The sequence below is a fragment of the Gastrolobium bilobum genome, unplaced genomic scaffold (assembly GCF_033153095.1).
Source record: "Gastrolobium bilobum isolate Gb01-03AN ecotype WA unplaced genomic scaffold, APGP_CSIRO_Gbil_v1 utg7534, whole genome shotgun sequence".
NCBI lineage: Eukaryota > Viridiplantae > Streptophyta > Magnoliopsida > Fabales > Fabaceae > Gastrolobium > Gastrolobium bilobum.
In genome coordinates this window covers 56,339-73,965 of record NW_026896607.1, presented here as the reverse complement: position 1 = coordinate 73,965, position 17,627 = coordinate 56,339, and the positions used below count along the sequence as shown (strand labels likewise).

Here is a 17,627-nt window from a genome sequence, read left to right as displayed (position 1 = left end):
GTGTCCTAACGTGTCAAAATCTAATATTTTTTGGAATTAACGTGTCAGAGTGTCGTGTTGTATCGTATCCCGTGTCCCGTGTCGGTATTGGTGCTAGGTGAGCACCATCCGAGGTAGAAGAGAGAGAAGCAGCGAAAGCGGCATATTGGTAAAAGTATTTTTGTCCGAAAATGTTGAAAAATATTTCCATCTGGTGGGTATTCAAAAAATATCACCCATCCGGTATTCTAAAAAAGGATTTTGCTTTACAGATTATTTTTTTAGAAATCTAATTTTACCAACAAAAAAAATTAATCCTAGTACTAATCGCCCCTATAAATATAGCTATTTACCTTAACTAACCACTTTAAAGATCAAACCCAGTGTTATGAATTGGATCGAGTTATTAAAAACCATTCCCATTTTACCTGGTTTAAAATGGGATAAGTGCATGTTCAACCCTGTCAAATAAGTTGGGCCTTTGAACCCGGGGCTTTTGTAGATAAGATCTGTAGACCAAGAAAAAAAGGGGCTAAGTAGAGGTGGGTCAAAAAAGTGTGCATCACAGTTTCATGTAAAATTGTTGGGCTTTATTAATATTATGTTAAGTAGAGTAATTCTCTCATATCATAAAAATAATCATGGGTGAAGTGAGACTCACTCATTTATAAAAAAATAAAAAAAAAAAAAATTACAGAAAATCAATGGATGTGTAGAAAAAATATACTATCTTATATTGCATAAGAATAATATTTTTCAAAATTGTTACATAGTTTTTGTTTTACAATGCAAACTTTTTGGTAAAAAACTTACAATACAACTTATACTACAGTATAATTTTCATATTTGCACTTTTTCCTCTAATCTTTTAAAGATATAAAGATCGACTAACTTGAAATATTAATTGGTGCCCTATTCATACCTTATATGAAAAAAACTTACCAAGAAATTTATTAAAAAATAATTTTGTATAATAAATGCTGGAATTTAAATTCGAGAGACACGTTAATTAAGAATTAAGTGTAATTCCTCATAAAAAATAAGTATAGTAGCATATAAATGGAATAACACATGAACTCACATTTTTTATAAGTGGTTTAAAACTCACTTATTGTGATGGGATGTAATTTATTTCATTGATGGTGAGTTCCTACCTAATAATAAAAAATAAAATCATGCCTAAACATTTTAATAGATGTAGCTTAATTTAAATATTTAAATAACTCTCATTTATATTAATTTTTTAAAAAATAAGTATTAGTAAAAAAAAAAGATAGGTGCCTACTCGAAATTTCTTTTCAACTTGATTAAGTTCAAACTACTCCAATCATCCTAATTTTATATATTTTGACAAATATTTAGTATAAAACAATCTTATTTTAATTATTTTAAAAGATGACATAAAAAACTCAAACTAACCTGAATATGATTGGGTTGAGTTAATTCTAAGTTAAAATTCTCTTACTCAATGCATGTAGCTTATTTAGTAACACAAATTGAATAAGTGAGGATAGAATCTGAATTCAATTCCCACCAAATAAATATTTGGGGAGGGCCGAGGTGAATATCTAGGAGTCGATTCGTCTAAAAAGATAATTGTGATTGGTATACTAAAAATAAAAATAAAATAAAAAGTTAAAATTCTCTTAACCCTAGTTAAACTTCACTAAATTTGTAATACATTAGTTTATGTGTTTAGTGTATCATGCAACTATTAACTTTCAAGTATGGGTGAAACTGGGTCAGGCCGGCCCACAGGGGCCTAGAGCCTGACCCATTAGTGGCTTGGCCTGGCCTGGCCTGGCCTGGCTCAGCCTTTTTACTTGGCAGATTGGGCTTAGGCTGGTGTAAAAGTTTGATTACATAATTGGGCCAGAGTGTTAATGTAATAACCTGGCCCATGAGCCTCCAGGCTGGCCCATTTGTTCACCCTCGGTTTTTCATCACAGCCCACAAGAAGACTGAAGAGTAAAGACGAGGGACTCTTACTCCAATTGTTCGTCCTTACACTGATATTTTTAGGGACTCTTATCACAGCCCACAAGAGGGACTCTACTTTGCTCCACCAAACCTTTTTAGGTTTCGTTTTTCTAATCTTAGATTGGTGGGAATTGCAGCTGCAGCTCCAGGTGTGTGTTCTCCACGCCCTCTCTCATCGCATTATGGTTCCTCTTTGTACTTTGCAGGTTTCACTGATATTTTTGGTGATATTTTTATATTTTGACTTTTGATATGTGATTCATAGTTCCCAATCCCATGTCCCATGCATATGCCCTTCACTGATTTTTGCCTAATAAATACATGAAATGTGGAAGCTGCTACAGAGGAATCCCTAACAGTTAGATTTCTATTTTGGTTGCTCTCTTGAAAACTTTCACATGTAATATTATTTTGTAATATTCTTTATAAAGATCAGCAATTATACAACAATAAATGCAAACACCGACAGTATTATAAATGAATTCTGTATTCTTCGCGCATACAAGATTGCGTCTATAATAATTTTCTGCCGAGCATTAATAGTTGTAGCTGACTCTATATTATTAGATTATTTCTTTAGATTTCCAATGCCTAATAGGCATGTTCGTTGGCTAAGATTGGTGCCATCCTTGCGATAAAAAGGCTTTTGGTGCCTGTAAAAGTCTCATCTGTATATGCATACCACTACAAATATTCCATGTTTGTTGTAACTTCCTTAATTGCTATACATATTCACAACACAGGTAAAAATCATCACAGATCAGGAATCAATTCAAACACCAAGAACCCAACGTTCTTATTTCATTACACATAGGAAACAACATCGTAGCTCAAACCCAAAGACGATCACCCCGTAAACCAATAAAAACAACTCAACAAAATAAGCTTAATTTGAAGCAAAAAGATCTTCATTTGGACCCATGTGAAGCACCCCAAATGGTATTTCGGACACCAAAATACAAAAAGACAGTAAATTTAACACCAAAAAGGAATAGGTAACAAATTAGAAGACATGGGTAGAAAATATATGTACTGTGAATATTCTCATTTGTATATGCATACCACTACAAATAGTCTCATATGTAAAAGATCAATTTTCATGATAGCGTATAATTTTATTTCATGATTGAGCATCCTATTTTATTTTATTATTTTGTTTCCTAAGCGTGTTCTCACCCAATTGGATATATGTATTGCGCGGATATATTGCTACCCTGATCTTGCATGATGAGTTGTGGTTAAGTTTGCGATGCTGATTTTGAGAAAGTTTCGCGTATGTAGCTGCTGCTGATGTAGGCCTTTACGTTTCGCGTATGAAAAGACGTGGAGTTGATGTAGCTGCTGCAATTTTTAAATGTCTGCAATTATGGGGAATTGAAAATAAGATATTTTCAGTATCTGTGGACAATGCAACCTACAATGATGTTTGTATAAGAAATTTGAAAAGCACATTAGCAAGAAACACCGACTTAGTCCTTGGTCGACAGCTATTTCATGTGAGATGTTGTGCTCATATATTGAATTTGCTAGTGCAACATGGTCTTAGTCAGATCAAAGGTATCATTGAAAATGTTCGTGAAAGTGTCAAATATGTTAATCATTCTGACCCAAGATTGAAGACTTTCTGTGATATTGTTAAGAAGATGGGTGTAAAAGAAAGGAAACTAGTTGTTGATTGTCCCACTAGATGGAACTCAACATATGAAATGATGTCTGTTGCTTCTAAATTTAAAGATGTTTTTCCAGAATATAAGGAGTGGGAGCCACATTATAATTATTTGCCATCAACTGAGGATTGGGAAAAGGTTGAAAAGGTATGTCATCTTTTAGAAGTTTTCACTCATGCTACTAATGTTATGTCAGGTACCCATTATCCTACAGCAAATTTATATCTTCCGGAAGTGTTTAGGGTGAAACAAATGATTGATGTTGCAGCTGAGGATAATTATGATTTTATGAGAGGAATGGCAAGGTTTATGAAAGATAAATTTGATAAATATTGGAGGGAATGCAATATGTTGATGGCCATTTCTAGTGTTTTAGACCCACGATGTAAATTCCATGTGGTGAAAATTTGCTTTCCACTTATATACAAATCAGAATATGAGGCACAAATTAACATAGATAAGGTGAGTGAAGCTTTAGAAACTCTGTATAATGAATATTCAGCTTTAAGTTTGCAAGAATCATCCTCTGATAGTCAAGTGGGATCTAGCATGAATGTATCCTCTTCTACTTCCTCTACTCAAGTTCCATGTGGCTCTACCTCTGGGTTTGACCAAATCATGAGCATGGTGCGTGAACATGAATCTATTCCTACAGCGAAGTCGGAGTTGAAGTCATATCTTGAAGAAGGTGTTTATGAATATCATGAAAAATCTCATCTTTCATTTGATGCCTTAGAATAGTGGAGGAGTAATAGCTTAAAGTATAAAATTTTATCACAAATGGCAAGAGACATACTTGGTGTACCAATCACTATAGTAGCATCATAATCAACATTTAGTGCTGAAGGAAGAGTTATTGATGCTTATCGTTCTAGCTTGGCTGAAGATACCATCCAAGCTTTAATATGTGGTGGAGATTGGCTACGTAATAAGTACGAATTGAAGAAAAAATAAAAGGTATAAATTTAATCAATTTAAATTATTTTATAATTTAATTATATTCGATTAAATTTTAATTGAAATTTGACTTTATTTTTATGTAGGAGGAACCAACATCTCAGCACGTGAGATTGCCTATGTGAATCTATTACAAGGTTTTTTTGTTTCTTAATCTTGGTTTTTTTTTTTGTTTCTATTCTTTATTCTTGATTTTTTTTCTACATTTACAAATTATTTGCCAACTTATGTAACCTTGGAATTGTATTTGCAGGGGAGAGAAGATGAAGATAAGTTTTTGGCTACTCTTGTAGTCATTATGATGCGTTTGTTGTATTAATGTAGTTATTTTAATTTACATAGTATGGATTGACTTGTTAGATCTGATGAAATATATGTTATTTAGTTTGAACATTTTGCTTTCAATAGTGACTTAAATGCAGATTGTGATGAGTTATTGTTGTGATTCATGGTTCTGATTGGACGTTAAAATTGTCATTTTTATTTTAACAATAGAATTTGAGTATTTTGTAGAGTTGATTCATGGTCTACTTGGAAGTTAAAAATTAACAAGCCAACGGGCCGGGCCATTTGTTTTTTATAAATGGGCCAAAACAGGCTAACAGTTAGACTCATATTATGCTATCGGGCCGGGCCAAATTGAAATTTTTTGACATAAGCTTGGGTTGTACGGGGCAAAGCTCGGCCCAGCCCAGCCCACTTTCACCTCTACTTTCAAGACATATTAAAGATAAAAAGTGGTCTTATTGCTTTAAATTCAGTTTTGATGTGCGTGGATGGATGCGAGAGTTATCTTTTATGGGCTTTACTAATCTATAGTAAAAGGAGAGAGAGTATCTCCTGTTACTCTCACAATGATATAATGGGACCCACATAATTATAAAATAAAATAAAATAAAAATTAAAAAATCCATGTCTCTGTAGGAAAATGGATTACTCTTCTTTGGCTGAAGAGTAGTTTTTTTCCATCTTTTATATATATATATATACATATATATATATATATATATATATATATATGTGTGAGAGAGAGTGAGGTATGATCATTTGACATCAGTATCAAATTTGAAATTTCATACCTCATCTGAGATCCATTAGATCAAAAAAGATCAACGACTCTGATTTGTAAGCATGTGACACCATTGATTTTTTTGATCTAACGGCTCTCAGATGAGGTGTCAAATTTAAAATTTGACACTGGTGTCAAAGTATCCTACCTCTATATATATATATATATATATATATATATATATATATATATATATATATATATATATATATATATAATTATATATATGTAATATCTGCTTATAATTAGGGTTGGCAAAAATGATCCAACCTGTCGGGTTAGCTCGTAACCCGAAAAAAATGAGTCGATTTGGGTTGGCAAAAATGAGCTGCCAACCCGACCCAAGTCAGTTCAAAAAAAAACTAGCCAACTCGTGGGTCAAATGGGCCAGCTCGCAGGTTGAGTTATATATATATATATATATATATATATATATATATATATATATATATATATATATATATATATATATATATATGGAGATTTATGTGTAACAAAATATTATTTATTCTGATTTGTTATTTGTATGTTAGTTGTTAGCTCCTAGTTGTTCGCAGCGCACATATCTAAAGTAATCAGTGTTAATATCAAGTTTCTCTCTCTATAAATAATATAAATATAATATATAAAAATGGACAAAATCCTCACACGCTGTCATTGTCTTTCTTCCTTATCTAAATCTAAGTCCCCTAATATTTTCACATCGCTGTCATTTTTATATTGTTAGACTATGTTGGCTCTATTTGGTTCAAATATTTTGCCCACTTGATAGCAAGTAGTTCTGATTGTTTCTCGATGTTGGTGCAAATTTGTTGTGAAGAAATTTTGAAACTATAACATTTTGCTTTTTCTTTTCATTTTGTAACTTTCTATTTTGCATTTTTTTATAAACTATTTTATAAGACAATTGTATTGTTTAAGCTTATGGAAGTAGCATAGCTTGTGCATTAATAATATATGTTCATTTAAATAGGTTGAAAATGATCCAACCCGCGAGCCAATTTTTGATCCAATCCGCGAGCCTTTTTTAAGCCAACCCACGAGCTATATTTTTGAGCCAACCCACAAGCCTACCTTAACCCAGCTTGGGTCGGGTTAGGTTAGATTTTCTGATTCTTTTTTTTTTTTCGAACCAATTCTTTGCCAACCCTACTTATAATTAGGGGTTTGCACTAGAGAAGACCTACATTAACTAATCGTAATAAATGCAAATAAAAATAATGAGCAGGTCAACACAATGCAAATAAAAGTAGAGCTATCGGGCCGGGCCAAATTAAAATTTTTTGACTTAAGCATGGGTTGTACGGGGCAAAGCTCTGCCCAGCCCAGCCCACTTTCACCTCTACTTTCAAGACATATTAAAGATAAAAAGTGGTCTTATTGCTTTTACAATTTTTCTTATTTTGTTATAAGAAAAATTGAGTAATAAATATAACAAATTTATAAATTAAATTAAACTAATTTTATTAAATCTAAAAAATATTATAACGTTCTCGTTTAAAGGTTCTTTAAAAACTGTCCAGGTTCATTGAACGTAACAAGGCATCTTTCTTACACCATCGTTCTAGAATCTAGACTGTTGTTGAAAAGAAAGCATAGCAAAATAATTTGAAGTTCTGAACTGACCGGATGATTTTATCCAGTTTGCTCAAATGGCTGGCGGGGTAGGCCATCATCCCTTAAGATATATTTGTTTGAGGAAAAAAAAACTATCAAGAAAAATATAATTACTAAAAATATGATAAGAAAATGAGTTTGGTAAGAAAATTTTAAAAAAAATTATTTGGTAAACTGAAATTATCGAAAAAATTGGTTTTAATTTGTTAAATTTATGTTTAGTTGAAGATAAAATATCAGTAGAAAAATATGGTTAAATTACCACAACAACCCTTGAGTAAAATAAAAAGGGAAAATATGCTTTAATTTGCTGAATAATTTTTTCCAACAACAGGGTCATTTTGGTCTTTTTACTCGTGGTCCTTTTTGGATTTTCCTATCTATGAGGAAATACAACCTTGTATGGTTTTATTCAACGGTATTTTTTACACACAAAAAGCAAATGCTTGGCAAATGATTTTCCTAGCAAAATTTTTTAAATCCTAGCACCAAACATGGACATATAAAAATACCATTTCTATTTACGTAGGTATTTTCAACAAAAATTTATAGCAAACACACCCTTAGGTGGTGTTTGGTTGGGAGCTTTTCAGCGGATATCTATGTTTATGAAGTATGGCTTTTAGAAATATCATGTTTGTTTCAACGTATTTTTACCAAAAACCCATCTATCCAATTTGTCTGGATTTATGAGAAACATAGATATCCGCACTGTTTAGAAACCCAATTTGAAGGTGGGAATTTTTGGAAAGTCGGTTATTTGGCTTTTAATGCACTGTTGATTTCATAAAGTTACCTAATTTTCCCAGTAAAGTTTTTCCCCACCAAACAACTTTTTTTTACATTTTTCTACCTATCTCACTTTATTTATCTTTCCAATCATTTCTCTATCTATTACATTTTCCTATTATTCCAAAAAAAATTCTGAAACCAAACGCCCCCTTGGGAGCGTTTGGTTGAGGAGAAATTTTTAGAATAATAGGAAAATATAATTGATAGGGAAGTGGTTGGAAAGTGAGTTTGGTAGGAAAATGTAAAAAAAGTTATTTGGTTGAGTAAAATTTTACAAGGAAAATTATGTGAAATTCTTGAATGTGTGTTTGGTTGAAGATAAAATATTGATGGGTAAATTTAGTGAAATTACAAAATAACTCTCCGACTAAATAACTCTTTTATTTTACAAACTTATTGACCCAACCCAACGGCAAAAAAGATAGAGGTTATCCAAGCTGCCAAATTCACTTACCAAAATTTTTGTTTATTAATAATTCGTTTTAGCCAGTTTAACAAATCAAAGTGCGCTTCTTTACTGAAAGAAAGAAAAAGGGAAACGAAGATAAGAAAACTTGCGAATGTGTGGTTAAGAAGGAGGGGTATATTTGTCACCCCATTTTCCACCTTTTTCACATATCCGATTTTCTAAACCAATACCACCTGTTGAAACGGCTTCTTCAACAGTGCTCAAATCCAATTTTTACACCTCTTCTTGCATTGAAGGGCAAGTGAGTTTGATGGGCATATTTTCCCAAAATCCCCAACCAAACGTGGTTTACTCAAATTCCACGTGTACTTAGCCAGCAAAATTTTAACTTCTCCCCAACCAAACACTACCTTAGTATATAAAAGTGTGTTGTAAGTATAATCTCATAAATTAAAATAAAATACTTTTATTAAATCTTAAAGTTAATAGTGCTATCGTTTAAAAGTTCTTTAAAAACTGTCCACACACATTGAACGTAACAAGGCATCTTTCTTACTAAGTTGAAAAATTAAAACAAAACACAACAAAAAAATATATTTATATTAGCGAAAACATTATGTCATTTCAAAGAATGTAAAGTTATGTCATTTTAAGTGAGAGAAATAGATAGATTATAAAAGAGAGTGGACAAAAAAAAGTGTGGGTCTCATCTTTTTGTGAAAGTAAAATGACATAAATTATATCATTTTAAAAGAACAAATATTTTTCCTTTTATATTAACGTGTAATAAACTACTCATTTCAGTTCTTCACATTATTAGTGATACAAAAAAGGTAATATTTTTTTATATTACATAAAAGAAGTATTATCTTCTACACTCACATTTTTTAAATGGGTCCTATAAGAATTTTTTTCTCTCACCTCCAATTTTTTGCTCTCTCATATTTATTGTTTGAGTATGAAATAATACTTCTCTCATACAACATAAAAAAAGTATTACCCATATAAAAATAGTGTCATTATTAGATAATTAGGGTTAGTATAAAAAAAATTAGTGACATAATTAAGTGTTAATAACTGATTGATATAGGTATCGATATCGTTTTAAGAATAGAAGTTATCAAAAGAGTTGGAATTGTATTTCTCTATAATTTTGATCCTGTCTCGTCCGATTTTACCTTATTATTATTAGTAACGGCTCATTTAAAAGTGGTTGGAATTGTATTTCTCTATAATAACGGACTTGAGAGTCTTTTTTTTTTTTTAATGTTTTTATACTTTTCTTTTTAATAATTCACTCATATATGTTAAATATGAGTCATTTTTATCCACGCGCACCTTCTTCTTTTTTTTTTTGCAAAGACTGATCTCTCCTTCTTATTTGTCTATTTTTTTTCCTGTGATTTATATGAGTTCCTTTTGAATCACGTTGTTTTCATAATCTTGCAAATAGGAGACATATTCAAGCTTATTTCAGGAGAGGAAAAATACAATATTTAAGCTGTAAACTTGTAATATTATTTGAGATGATCTCCGTTGAAAAAACAATATTTAGTTTGATCATATTTTTTTTTTGGTAAGCAGTTTGATCATTTTTAAGTGAAGTACAAAGTCTCTTTCTAAAAAATTTAGTTCCGAAATCATGTTATATTTTTTTTCTTTTCTTTTGTCATATATGATGCTATTTTGCTTAATTTTCATGTATAATTAGAGTTTCATTAATGGGGTAATTTTTATTTATCGAAAAAGACGAAGATCTTTTAATAATCTAAGAATTTACATTATTAATTTCCTACCAAATTAATAGACAATAACATTCAAGTTATTTTGCATTTTTAATGTTTTATTCATATAATTATAAATACTTAATATGATAGGTTATTTTACCTACTCCTGTTTTGACTACATTTGCCTACCCTACTGTTCGATTACAATCTCATCCCACGATTAATATTTATGATATAAAATCAATATTTTTTTTCTTTTTTTTTCTTTTAACTTCCTCACACAGACTTTCTCTCTCCTCTCCTTTCTTTCTTCCTCTGCGATCCGGCCACATCCTTCTAATCTCTCTACACCTATTAATTTTATTTTTTTGAACTACAAACGAACACGGTTCATAGTGAATACCTATACCTCTCTTATCGAACTCTTTGTTGTTGTCCTGTGTAATATATGTTGGAAATCGACAATAACACAGAATCGAGAAAACAGAAAAAGAGATAAGAGTAGAGAGATTGACACGATGATTTACCCTGGTTCACCCAATATAGGCTACGTCCAGCTTGTCTGTACTATATTCACCTCACCGCCACTCGTTACAAGTCTCTCGGTTTACAAGGCAAATATAAATAGGATTACAAGAAACCCTAACAGCAGCTATTCATGGCCCAAGCCCAAACTGCTAAGAAAATTACAATAGAAACAGAGGCCTAAACATTACCTAGCCTCTACGGGCCTGGGGGCGCTGCCCCCCGGACCCCCGCCCGCTCACCTGGGAGCGGGACCCCAATTGCCTTTCTGCTGACCTCGACAATTAGGGCCAACATCATCATGTGAAGTATGAGCCATACCCAACAATATATATGCCAAAGCCGGCAGGTTTGATGCTACCAAAAGAATTAGGAATTTGATGGGAGAAAGAAGAATAAAAAAGAAAATCTCAGGATGTAGCATGATTGAAATCAATTGGGTAGTTAAAGAATTTAACGATTTCTCAAAGATCATCTGAACTTCCCATGAAAGAGCTAGTATTGGTTTTAAATAGATTAAATAACGAGATGAGGATTTTGAGGTTTTCGAGGAAGACCAGTTTCAAAATTGATGATTGTCGTGTTTTTGGTTTCGGAGGAAGAGATTTTAGTTATTCTTTCTTGGTCGCCATCGAGGAAGAAAGAAAGGGGAAGAGAGAGAAAGAGTGTGTGAGGAAGTGAAAAGAAAGAAAAGAGAAAAAAAGTTGATTTTATATCATAAATATTGATCGTCGGATGAGATTGTAATCGAACGATAATGAAAGGGGTAAATAAAGATAAGTAAAATGAGAGTAGGTAGAATAACCTATCACATACTTAATAGTTAAGTTATACTAAATGAAAAGAAAAGAAGATACTTAAAACATTTTAAGAATAAAAAAATTAAGAGACAGAGGAGTCCGAAGGAGTTTTGTACTAGATAAAGAACATTTTTCAATCACTTAGTAGAGTAATTATTTCATCAATAAATATAATATAAACGATTTATAATGATAAAATATTCAAATAAACGCGAAAAAAGCAGTCAAAAGAGACAATCTTCTTCATTGAATAGTATAGATATGAAGTTAGCTTATACATGCAAATTAATAAATTTGTATATAATTTGATTTATTATCTTAAATTTTAAGAGGTTAACTTTGGAACTTTATTCTGAAAATTAAGTATTATATTACCTCTTTTTAGTATAATTTTTTTATCAAATATTAATTATCAAATCATAAGTTTATAAAAGTATAACTTTTTATTACTTATTGCATAATTTTAACCTAAAATTAAACATTGAGAATTATATGGGAACAGTGACCATTGTGCCACTGTTCACCAACTTTTTTACTTAAATGTCACGCGAACAGTGTTATTTTTTAATTTGCCACGGGGCAAGTTCGCTTCTGACACAAGCGATCTCGGTTTGCTGATGTGTCAACTTTCTGGTGGTGTCAGAGTTCGCTTCTGACACAGGCGACCTCGGTTCCAATAATATTTTAACCCAGTTCGCCTCCATGGTAGGCGAACTTCATTTTTTTTGAATTTTTTTTTAAATTTAATACTTGTTATCCACTAAAAATGTGACACGTCAGCAAATCGAGGTCGCTTGTGTCAGAAGCGAACTTGTCCCGTAGCATATTAGGAAATAACATTGTTCCGGTGACATTTAAGTAAAAAAGTTGATGAACAATGATATTTTGATCAGTATCCCAATTATATGTGCAAAACAACGACGCCTGAACTTTTTCAAAAGTAGAATGCTATAATCGCAAGGAACCGAAGACCTTTTTTGTGTCTTGAGCTACTAGGAGTGGAGAATTTTCCATCGGTCGCAGTCAACACGTCTCCATCTGTTTGTTCCATAGTTTTCGATTTAATTCTATACTAATCATTTTTTTATATTAATTTTTTAATACATTTATACCGGTAGTTTTGATGAATTTATTCAGAATAATGTTGACGTATAGCTTTAAGGTATATGTTAAAGAATAAAACATAATAATAATTAAATTAATAAAAATATTTACATTATTTTTAGAAAATAATCGACAAAAAATAAATATTAGTTTTAATCATTAACATGCGTTATAAAACCTTTTTTTTTTTATAACAATAAAACCCATTTTTTAATACGAGAACAATGTGTATTATTTTTTATTTTTTTGATAACAACAATGTGTATCATTTTAGAGGATGTAAAGTTGTGTCATTTTAAGTGAGAGAAAGAGATAGATAAAGGAGAAAAGAGAGTTGACAAAAAATATAAAAATATGAGTTATGAGAATAAAAATATATAAGTTGTATTATTTAAAAGAACAAATGCTTTTCTAATATAGAATGCATATTTATAAAATGTGAGGCCAAGGTTAGACGTAGGTATGAGGACGAAATTAACCCTCCACCCAACCCACTTTGAAAAGTTGGGACTTGGGAGTGAGGAGTGCTTAGGTCCGAAGCAACCAACTCAAGTACTTTGCTTTATGATGTGCCGCTGAGATATAGTGATCATCATTGATGTCACGTCCAACCCGTAAATCAAACGACAACTCAGTAATTTCACAACAAAAGGGTATTCCCGTAATTCCGTGTGGGAAACTTTGCAGTTAAAATGAAGGCATTGCAGAGGGCAGGGCAGAAAGTACCTTATCGAAAGAAAAGAGATCAAGGATTGGGTTAGAGTGAGAGGTGTGGCGAACATGGCTGAGAAAAGCAAGATCTTGATCATAGGAGGCACCGGCTACATCGGTAAATACATAGTGGAAGCAAGCGCAAAGGCTGGACATCCCACTTTTGCTTTGGTAAGGGAATCCACCATCTCAGATCCTGCCAAGGCTAAACTCATCGACAATTTCAAGACTTTGGGCGTTAATTTGGTCCCCGTAAGATATCATAATCATATATATATAATATAATTCTCCTTTTACTTCATTCTATTTCTATATGTATATATATAGATATAGGTCCGTGCATAGGAGAGTATATTAATTAGGAGTTTGAAATTAATGGCAATGGCAGGGGGATCTCTACGATCATGAGAGCTTGGTGAAAGTCATCAAGCAGGTAGACGTTGTCATATCCACCGTGGGTCACTTCCAACTTGCAGATCAGGTCAAGATCATCGCTGCCATTAAGGAGTCTGGTAATGTTAAGGTTGTCCCATTCACTCTCTGCAACTCTAAACGCCAACCTTTCTTTGTTTAAAATTAGCGTTTGTCTCGTTTCTTTTTCTTTTTCTTCACTCGTTCAATTAAAGAAAGAAAAAAACAACCTAAACGGAGGGAGAAGATTAAAAACCTGATTGTGGAACAAATGTGGACCACTTGGACTTTGTGTGCGACTTTACTTTGAAGAAAATTTCCATTTGAGTTTGTTCTATTCTACATCATTACAGTTTACAATCATTGCCTTTTTTTTAGAAAAAAAAAAAAAAAATTAATCAGCTCGATTTGCGATTAATTTGATTCAGACGGATTTTGAAACTAAAATTTTAAATTTCTTTAAAAGATAATAGTAAAGAGAATTGAATACATGATCTTATTCCTAACTATTATTATCATTTTAATTTGTTAGAACTGGGACAATTTTTTGGGTTACAGCTATCAATTTTTTACACGTGGTATTGTCGTTGAGATATTTTATTGGGAATAGATCCTTTTATTTGTGATTTACGAAGATCTGAAATGTCCATAGACAAATTAATATTTATCATGTTGGTTAGGGTATAATATAAATTATTAAAGAACTTTTTGTCTAAAAGTTTAAATTTTTGGTTGAATTGTTGATTTAGAAGGGTATTAGAATCTCATGTCCAGAGTTTAACTTTTGTTGCTTCCTATTTTTTTTTTTAAATTTTTTAATGTAATTAGACTGAACTTGATGCATCATTTTCAATAGACTTTCTTGCAAAAGGATGTGTTAGAGTATAATATAAATTGTTAAAAAAATTATCACCTATTAACTTAAATTTTTGGGTTGATTTGGTTCTTTATAATATTAAATTATGTATGAAATGATTTATTCTTTATTTTATTTTTTATAAAATGTGAATTACTTCCATACTCATTTTTAATTAATACTCTTATTAGTTATCACATATTTGTTAATTTCCAGTTACGTTTTATAAACTTTAAAATTTTATTGTGTGAACTAACAATCAATACTTAGTAATGAATTGATAGAAAATATCATTACCCGAGAGGAAAAAAACCGAGAACGATAGCAAGTCAGCAACTCCCATTAAAATTTTAAAAAGGGTTAATTTGAACTCACTCATTCAAGCAAATCTTTGAGAGTTCAGTTGTCAATTAAGTTAGTTAAGATGTTTGTACTTTTAAAAGACATAAATTATGTCATTTTAGGAGAAAAATGGACACAAAGAATGAAAATCATAGGAGAGAAAATGAATAGTTTTTTTTTTTAATTTAAATTTTAAATAAAAAAATATTATCTTAAACTGACATAATTTTATACCAAATGATAAACGGTTTTCTCTTATATTAATAACGTAGTTTGCTCATGTAGTTATTTTTTTTTTTTACTTTTCTTAAGATATTTAACTTTTTTTTTTTTTTTTTTTTTTTCTGTGAGCCTGTTATTGTCTTTTTCCGGAAGTATGAACTATGAAATTTTGGGCCAATCTTTAAATTTCATTGTTTATATTTACGCTTAACTCTTTCAAACCTTTTCTATAAATAGAAATCCTATTATATCAAACTCGTGTTGGTAATCAGTCTAAAGTAGGAATAATATGTTAATATCCCTAGAGATTTTTCCCTTCGGAATTCGGGAACGACGTGGATCGTGTCCATGCAGTGGAGCCAGCTAAATCTGCATTTGCTGTCAAAGTCCAAATTCGGCGTAGCATTGAAGCCGAAGGCATACCCTACACATACGTGTCCAGCAACTGCTTTGCTGGCTATTTTCTTCCCACATTGGCTCAACCAGGAGCCACAGCTCCACCTCCACCCAAAGACAAAGTCATTATCTTAGGCGATGGAAATCCCAAAGGTAACATTACCTACCTACATATTTACCCCGCTTTTATATATTCCTGTGCCTCGCTGTAATTTTTGCACTTTTCTCTTGAATACGTACGTTCAGCAATCTTCAACAAGGAGGAGGACATTGGAACCTACACCATTAGAGCTGTGGATGACCCAAGGACATTGAACAAGGTTCTCTACCTCAGGCCCCCTAAGAACATTTACTCATTCAACGAGCTTGTCGCCTTGTGGGAGAAGAAGATTGGCAAGACCCTCGAAAAAATTTATGTTCCAGAGGAGAAGCTTCTTAAGGACATTGAAGGTCTTTATTTATAAATATCCTTAGTTCCTATCAATATAAATTAATTACACTAGTGTTATTTTCTACATTTCAAATTTTGAACCTTATTACAATTCAATAATCGGTGGTATTCAGGTAGTGCATTATATATATAGCTGAATTGAATGTATGATATTCCGTGTTTCTTGCAGAGGCTCCTGTTCCAATCAATGTGGTATTGGCAATCAACCACTCGGTGTTCGTGAAGGGTGATCACACCAACTTTGAGATTGAGCCTTCTTTTGGGGTTGAGGCTTCCGAGTTGTACCCGGACGTCAAGTACACCACCGTTGAAGAATACCTTGACCAGTTCGTTTGAGAATTAAAAAAGAAGGATGCACGTCATGCTCTTGTGATCGGATAATTAAATAATATTGAGTTGTTTTTTTGGAGTTTGACGGGGGAACTGTTCCGCCTCTACTTACTTGTTGCTTCTTAATTAGTTCTTATTTGCTATGTTAACCTGTCAATGTTTTAGCATCCCAAATATATAAAATATATATATATATATATATATATATATATATATGATTGTGTTTTATGTCAAAAGCTCGTCTACTGTTGTCTATGTAGCACTGATACGACATGTGACACGACACGACATTCCGACACGTCAATCTTAAAAAATTATGGATTTCGACACGTTGGGACACGTTTTAATATTAAATAATATTTTTAATTTATATAGTGTATATTTCATTTAATATTTAATAATTTAACAAAAAAATGAAACTAAATTAATAATACCCATCAACACGTTATAAAGATGGAAGCTTTAATAAAAAAAATAAGAACTGAGATAAGAGAGAGATATAATATCAGATAGAGAGATCAAATCATATTAGAGAGAGATCAGAGAGAAGGAGATACAACAAGAGCGTGATAGGAATTGATAACAATAATGCTGAGATGATCTCTTATCTACTTAAGGGGAAAAAAGACAAAAAAATAAAATTGATATGATCAGGTGGAAGCTTTATTAATATATTTTAATTTTAAAAAAAATAAAATAAAAATTACGAAAATGCCATTTGACCGTGTCGGACACGGTCAAATTCGCGTGTCGGAATGGTCAACGTGTCGAAAAAAGTTGACCGCGTGTCCGACACCGTGTCGGAGCGTGTCGCCGTGTCGGACACGACTCTCCCTGTTTTTACACGTGTCCGTGCTTCCTTGACTGTTGTCGTGTTTTTCATGGGCTAGCCCAACCCATACCGCATGATTTACTTTCTTTTTGTTGGAAAGAATATCTTTACTCATCTCTTGTTATTTTACATTACTTCTGTTCAAAGACTCGGAGAGGGGGAAGATCGTATAGAAGTTCGTTACTAAATTTTTTTTGGACAAATGAGTTCAAGGACTAGTTGAAATTAATCGCTACCTACCAAAATGAGATGACGCGCTTCCTGACTTCCATACAAGAAAATAGGGAGACTTTGTTTATGGCCTGTCGTATTTACGATTTGCATTTTCAATTCACAAGACTGCAATCTTAGATCAATGGTCAGTGAGAGTTGTTGAGAAATATAGTCTCACATGGGTTGTATGGGCAACTAATGTGAGGTTTATATGGCCTTGGGCACTCCCACCTTTTG

General features: G+C 32.1%; 2 protein-coding genes across 2 annotated transcripts in view; both read left to right on the top strand.

Annotated features, from left to right (window-relative positions):
• The window catches only part of LOC133300877 (probable serine/threonine-protein kinase PBL10), an 84,378-nt gene that overhangs the window by 54,933 nt on the left and 11,818 nt on the right, over positions 1-17,627 (top strand). The window lies entirely within an intron of this gene.
• LOC133300866 (phenylcoumaran benzylic ether reductase Betv6) lies at positions 13,325-16,538 on the top strand. The gene is made up of 5 exons (XM_061500453.1): positions 13,325-13,589; positions 13,726-13,860; positions 15,474-15,717; positions 15,811-16,014; positions 16,185-16,538. Exons 1-5 carry the CDS (start codon positions 13,407-13,409, stop codon positions 16,349-16,351), a joined length of 933 nt encoding a protein of 310 aa, XP_061356437.1. The 5' UTR covers positions 13,325-13,406; the 3' UTR covers positions 16,352-16,538.

Bases quoted from the DNA above. Each gene is read 5' to 3' on its own strand.
- LOC133300866 (XM_061500453.1), top strand. From the start codon at position 13,407: ATGGCTGAGAAAAGCAAGATCTTGATCATAGGAGGCACCGGCTACATC. The intron at 13,590-13,725 runs GTAAGATATCAT...TGGCAATGGCAG, and splicing joins TGGGCGTTAATTTGGTCCCC to GGGGATCTCTACGATCATGA. The intron at 13,861-15,473 runs GTTGTCCCATTC...TAATATCCCTAG, and splicing joins AGGAGTCTGGTAATGTTAAG to AGATTTTTCCCTTCGGAATT.